Below are 6,704 nucleotides of genomic sequence, written 5' to 3'. Positions count from 1 at the left end.
CTTAGTTTCCTGTTAGAGGATCCAACACGAGGATCGGGGTCAGGAGAAGGGATGTCAGGGTTAAATAGTTTATTCTTCATAGAAATGATGCTGGACATGGGGTGTATATGCATGGGGTGTGTGTGTGTGGTAGAAGAAAATGTCCAGTGTACGGTAAGCCGCAGAGTCAGCATTTAAATCGGAGCTGGAAAGGCAACAGGTCTTGTGACTGTAATTAACTTCTTCACCACCAGGTGGTACTGCTGGGTTTCCCAACACACTTTATAGAGCATTTTCTATTGAAAGTAGGAACAATAGAGAAAAATAGAACTGAGAAATGTCTGCCTCTTTTATTGTGACATTGAAAGTTTCTTTTCAGATCATTTAATAAATTTACAGCACAGAGCACATCTCTCTCTCTCTCTCCGTGCCAATATTTATTTAATGACACTCTGGGTTTCAGGGATTGAACAGTCTGTATTGATCTTTACAATCCACAGCAAAAACAATAATGAGATCAGATATTGTTTTATTCCTTACATGTGTGTGCGGCGTTAACCCCCCCCCAAAAAAAAACAAAAAAAAAAAAAACCTCTGGTTCATAAAAGAAAAGGTTATTCCCCGTGCCTCGCCTGCCTGGAAGCAGCAGGTACACCACATGTTGAAACTTGAGTGAAGTCCCAATACCGCAATTAGCCATGCTTACATGACGTGTGTTTCGACCCGACCACACCTTGGAGCAGTGTTTCCAAACATCTGAGCTTAGAAAGCTCAACACAGTGTGGAAATGTCATTACTGAGCGCCCCACCCAAACTCAGCTCAATAGTGAAGCTAGTGCTTCATTACAAGCTCTTGTAATGCTCTCTTGTATCAAATCCTGCCTCTGCTACACTGACTGTAGTCTATCTATCTATCTATCTATCTATCTATCTATCTATCTATCTATCTATCTATCTATCTATCTATCTATCTATCTATCTATCTATCTATCTATCTATCTATCTAGATATAGATATAATATAGATGTTATAAACATTGTTTATTTGAAGCTGAAATTGAGGTTGTATCCGTCTCAGAGTTTCCATCAGTACAAACAGAAAGCATCTATTCATGGTCTAGTTTGTCATGCATACAGACACCAACAGGAATTTTGCTTCAGCAATTACACAACAGCTTCAAAGCAAATTGGTGACAGCAGCGCTTACAGTACACATGACTGCAGCCTCCTCAGGCACTAGTATAAGGGACTGACGACTCCTCAAGTATCTATGTTGTGTGTTTCAAGTGTGTGACCTTCACTGTCTGTGTGTGTAAAAATTGCTCCATGCTGTGAATGTAAGAACCCCAACATGAAATATAAGATGAGATATTGTCATCACTCTGAGTTTGTTGGAACACCTTTTACCCTCCTCTCTGTGCCTTCAGTCATTTGCTGGGGAATCCAGAGACACGACAAAGAGTCAGGTACTGGTTTTAGTTTTACTGCCATGTTAGATGCAGGTTTGCGATGGTGGGGTCACGGTCTGGTATCAGGTATTGAGCTGGAGGTCAGCTGAGTTTTCTTAGTGAACCACTTGTTGTAGTCAAATGTTGTGAACATGAATAAAAATCTTGTCGGTGTGATTCTTGACTTTTTAGTTAACAGGACCCAAAGAGTCCAGCTAAATAGAGTCCTGTCCAACCAGGTCTGCTCCTCGACAGGGATTTGTGCACTCACCCTTATCATTTATCCTATATACAAATGTATACAAATATATGTTAGAGTAAGTTTGAAAATAGGGCCATTTTAAAGTATGCAGACAACTTTCAGGCTGCTCCAGGAAAATAGATCCAGCCACGGCCCAGTGCTTGCTGAGTTTGTCAAATGCCGTGATTAGTCCTGCATTCAGTTGAGCAACACTAAGTGTAAGACTAAAGACATGATCATTAATAAAAAAATCAACAAGCAAAAAAACAACAAGCATACACCCAAAGTCACTTTTATTGAAATTCAGATTGTGGCGTGTGTTCAGTGTCATAAATATCCTTGAACAGTTATTGATTCAAAGCTTCATTTTAAAGCAAACTGAAAACAAGAAGCGCTCTCATGTTTGAGAAGGCTTTCTTGTTTCTACGTTGATAAAACCACAATGATTTTATTTATATCTACTCTTCATTGGATCTGCTTTATGTTTTTCTTTGGTGGCTTAAGAGGCTGATAAAGTGCGTAACAATTTGTCAGCTGCTCGGATCCAGTTTTACTGCTGTGTTCACTGGTACAGTGGAGTTATTGACCTTTAACTAAAACTGAAAGAAGAGATGAAACATAAACAAAGACATGAGCGGTCATTTACCACTAATGCCTCACCTCACTGATAGGAGAAGTGCTGAGTATATGTTATCTTATGTTCTCGTGGCTTGAAAGTAAAGCCAACTGAATACAAATCTACTGAGAGGGGAAGCGACAAGAGTTTGCATTTGATTCTCGAGTAGGCTTTGTTGTGTTCCTTTTTCATTTAAACAATGCACCTGTTATTTTATGTGCATGGTTTATTTATTTATCTATAAAATGTCTTTAAGTGTAGGTAGTAAAGTAGCAGGTCCAAAAAAATGGCATCTCTGTTTTACTGTAATGTAAATGTTTAGTCACAGTCTGTAAAGCAGGGTGTGACTGGAATGAGCAGTTTGGACACTTTGTGTTTGTCACGTGTCTGAATAGACAGGTTTAACAGTGAGCTGAAGCGTCTTCTTTATCTGAAATATTCAGGCGGTTGTTTGTTCTTTCAGCTTATTAAATCAAAGTGGACACATTGCGGGTCACTCTCCTACAAACAAGTAAGTAGACTTTAAAACATCCTGTGTGAACGTGTGTGCTTTTGTTGTTTACTTTTTGATGCAGGCGCCTTTTAAAAAAAGACCGTATGGTATGTGGGCAAACCATGATCAGTTTCAAGCAGCGTCACAAAAGCAAATAGCTACCATGACAGAAGAAGCAGGACAGAGACAGGAAAGCAGCTTTTAGTTTGCTCATGTGATGCAAAACAAGAAACACCACAAGGGGTTTTATGAAAGTGCGCAACGGGAAGAAAACAGCGGCACAGTGGTGTCTACAGTGCTACTAATGCTTAGGCTATAATAATAACAATAATAATAATAATAATAATAAAAGTATCTCTATTACTATTATTGCGTGACTATTTGACAAGCTGTAAAAGACACCAAGAGATTAATAATAACTAATAATTAAATGCAGGAGGTGTATAAACACAGTGAGCAAAACAGAGGTGACTGAAGAAGAAACATGCAATGCATCATGGGAATCCCAGGGCAGCCTAGGCCTACTGCTCCATAACTAAGAGAGGATTCAGGGTCACCTTATCCTGTCCGGTCTGATGAGCTAAACTTGTTTTTCGTTTCTTTTTTCCTTTTACAGGTCATTGTAATACAGGTGCATTACAGTGTCACTTTAGCCCACCCAGTAAAGTCAACAGGAAAACTTTACATGCTCTTCCGTGTTCGTAGAGAGGAGCTCATGGTTCGTAGAGACAGCTGCCAGAGACGGAGAAACGCAAGAACAGGTAGAAAACTAAGCCTAAAAACATCTAAACATGTTATTGGAGTAATACTGAAAACACACTTCACTCTGATGTCAACAGACCATTTTAAATCTCGTAGCTGAAACATGCACAGAATTATGATCATGGTTTGGATCATAGACGTACATTAATTCATGTGCTGGTGAGCTGCACAGAAACGGTGTCTGTGTGCACTCTGTGTGGGGAAATCACTCAGTGGTTTTTAAGCTGGTGAAAAATGTGAAATATTTCACTTTTATTTTTATTGTCTTTTTTAAAAAAAAGATATTTATTAAAACGTTCTTCCTCTGATTCATTCTGACAGAGAGAAGATGATCAGGATCCTTCTGTTTCTCGGCCTGGCGTCCTCTGTCTGTGAGTGTCCACATTTAGACACAGTTATCTTTTGGTAAATTCAAATAAATAAATAAATAAAAAGGATAAATGAACACACAATAATGAGGTGGTGTCTTCTCAACAGGGACGTTTGTTTTGAAAAGGACTGCGACTGTCTTTGAGGCCAAGGAGGACGACAACATCACCATCAGATTGGACAGTCAGCTCCAAGCTGACGTGTCTCTGGCTGACGTGATGTGTGTTTTCCACTCAGACGTCACTAAGATTTTGTTTAAAATGATCAGAGGAGTGGAGGACTCTGAGTCTCAGCATGAGCAGTTTGCAGGACGAGTTCAGACTGACAGAGATGCTCTGAGAGGAGGACGAATCAGACTTCATCTGTCCAGAGTCACAGCTGAAGACTCTGGAAGCTACAGGTGTGACGTGGCTGCCGACTACGACGACAGCCTGAAGAGATGGAGGCTCGAGACAAATGGTAAGTTGACTCCTGTATCTCTTTACGACTGGGCTGTATTTATATTGCAGATGAACAAACATTAATTCAGATTTTCATCCTCAGAAAATTTTGTTTTGAGTGTGGGTCGAACCTCTGATGGAAACAGCACTTATGTCTTACTCAGACCTCTGATATTTGGACTACCAAAAGGTAAATCACCAATCTTTATCCACAGTTCTGAGTACCCTTTTTAACACATCACACTTTAGTCGTCTAAAAGGTTTGGTGTTCAAAATTTACAGTGAATTGTGGAATTATTCTGTCAGGGGCTGGGTCTGTGACCCAGCAATTTGAGTGCTTTTTGTAAATGTGTGTTTTATTATAAATATATGTGTAGTTCTGTAGGTTTTAGATGAGTGTATTCTAGTTTAGGTCCATCTAGGTCCTCTTCTGTAAGTCTGTTCTGGTCTTCTCTAGGTAGTTCGTCATGTATTTGTTGTCTGCGTATTTCATGTTGTCTGGTTTGTGATGTCATGCCAGCGTCTCTGTGTTTCCTGTTGTATTTTGGAAGTCTAGTGTTCCCTTGTTCAGTGTGCTTAGTTTTATAGTTCCCCTGTGGTGTCATTATGTTCATTAGTGTCAGCTGTTTCCCCATGTGTTTCCACTTCCTCTGATCATCCCTTGTGTGTGTTTAGCCTGTCTTTGTCAGAACGTCTGTGTTACCACGCCGAGTCATAGAAATCATAGTCTCTATAGTTGTCTCTATGTTTCGTCACAGTTGTCTTTTAGTTTTCCCAGTATGGGTTCCAGTTTAGTTGTTGCTCCTGTTTTTGCCTTTGTTCATGTTTACCAGCCTAAATAAAACAGCTCGCTTTTGGTTCAAGTCTCCGCTCCGTCTTCTTCTCTGTCTGGATTTGGGTCCACTGCTTCACTACCCCGCCGTGACATATTTAAGTTAAAATTGTCTGAACTTCATCACATTTGTGATAGCTGCCATGCAATCAAACAAGCATGTAATGAACACAGGGCGACATCTCACGGGAAATACATGTTATAGATATATAATTTTAAATAACATGATGTACATTATGCAATCATTTATCGTTTAGGCAGAATTTCTTATTCATAATCAAGTTTTTCATGCTTTATTAATCAAAACAAAGAATAACAACTTACTTTTTTTCAGTGAATAGATGCATGTCATTTTGATTGATGTATTTGGTTTTGTCTTTTTATTACATCTACTTTTGAACCTAGTTTATTATTATTATTATTTCTGTTTCTATTGTTTAAGTTTTCCTGTTTCTACCTTTGTTTTATCTGGACAGGTTTTGCGTCTCTGCACATGATTGCGAGGAAAATAAAGGTGGACGACAAAAATAAAGTTTTGATTGCAGGTGATACTGAAGTTAATTCAGGACTTCCTTTGAAAGACGGTGGTGGGTTTACTCATTGATCAACTGCAAAAAGATTTGCCAACTGTGACATCACAGAGCTTTCTTGCTGCACAACAAGCCCAATTCTTACCCTTAAAGTCTAAATACAATGTTTAGTTTCCAGATTTGTTCCTTTTTGTGTTTCACAATTGGCTGATTTCTGTGCCTGTACTGTTACGTCCCTTTTGTTGGCTTTGATAAAATTGTTTATTTTATGGTCTGTTTTCTCCACACAGGTCCAAAGGCAGCAGAAGAAAGGGCATGTCATGAAATAATCTCATTATTTGTTCTAATGGCATTTTTAAATGTGGCAACTGCAGGAGTTGTAGTACTTTTCATAAGAGGTCTTTGTAACCTGTTACGATGGTAAGGTACACTGGCAAACTTTGGATAGAAATGGTTGACTCATTTGTCCTCGTTTGATTTAGTCTGACTGTCCTGTTTATTGTTACAGTTCAACACCACATGGAAACGTCCACACTGTAATAAAACGACTTAAATCAACAGTGACTTCCCTGCCTGTTAATGTTGTGAATTTAATTTAATTTAATTCTACTGCTGTGCTTAAAAAATAAATACAAAAATAAAAAATATAAGTAAAAGAAAAGGAATCTTTGCACCTGTAAGATTTCCTTCAAATGAGGAAAAAACAGAAAAGTCATATGTGATGTCACAACACTGATTCTTAGCTCTAAGTCAAACAAATTATTTTAGAAAAAAACATAATAGACCCAGTGAGTTATGGTGTCCATTTCCCAAATACATTACATACTTTTTTTTCTTTAAAATATATGTAAGTAAAGCAGATCATGGAGTCAGCAGTTTCAAATTATACTGCATGCACTCTTTTGTCACTGACTTTGCAGTACTTTAAAAGGATCCCAGAACAGAAACACTGATCTTAACCACCCCAGCGCTGCAATTGCACTATAATTTTAGGC

General features: G+C 38.5%; 1 protein-coding gene across 2 annotated transcripts; it reads left to right on the top strand.

Annotated features, from left to right (window-relative positions):
- The first annotated feature begins 2,672 nt into the window (after positions 1-2,672).
- LOC146579509 (uncharacterized) lies at positions 2,673-6,253 on the top strand. Of its 2 annotated transcripts, none has more exons than XM_085269344.1 (7): positions 2,673-2,794; positions 3,393-3,537; positions 3,860-3,909; positions 4,016-4,366; positions 4,451-4,537; positions 5,656-5,724; positions 6,000-6,253. In XM_085269344.1, exons 3-7 carry the CDS (start codon positions 3,867-3,869, stop codon positions 6,131-6,133), a joined length of 684 nt encoding a protein of 227 aa, XP_085125470.1. In that variant the 5' UTR covers positions 2,673-2,794; positions 3,393-3,537; positions 3,860-3,866; the 3' UTR covers positions 6,134-6,253. The 2 variants fall into 2 exon arrangements, with proteins under 2 accessions (XP_085125470.1, XP_085125469.1); XM_085269343.1 differs by having other exon boundaries at positions 5,656-5,766.
- Positions 6,254-6,704: the final 451 nt, after the last annotated feature.

The sequence above is a fragment of the Mchenga conophoros genome, linkage group LG3 (genome assembly GCF_057382185.1).
Source record: "Mchenga conophoros isolate Kocher_MC1m ecotype Shallow Benthic linkage group LG3, M_conophoros_male_GT1.1, whole genome shotgun sequence".
NCBI lineage: Eukaryota > Metazoa > Chordata > Actinopteri > Cichliformes > Cichlidae > Mchenga > Mchenga conophoros.
Note: the sequence above shows the minus strand (reverse complement) of the source record. Positions and strands in the feature narration are given on the sequence as shown.

Excerpts from the sequence above, each read along its gene's own strand:
- LOC146579509 (XM_085269343.1), top strand. The coding sequence starts at position 3,867 with ATGATCAGGATCCTTCTGTTTCTCGGCCTGGCGTCCTCTGTCT. Across the intron at positions 3,910-4,015 it reads CGGCCTGGCGTCCTCTGTCT|GGACGTTTGTTTTGAAAAGG; the intron begins GTGAGTGTCCAC and ends TCTTCTCAACAG. Across the intron at positions 4,538-5,655 it reads GATATTTGGACTACCAAAAG|GTTTTGCGTCTCTGCACATG; the intron begins GTAAATCACCAA and ends TTATCTGGACAG.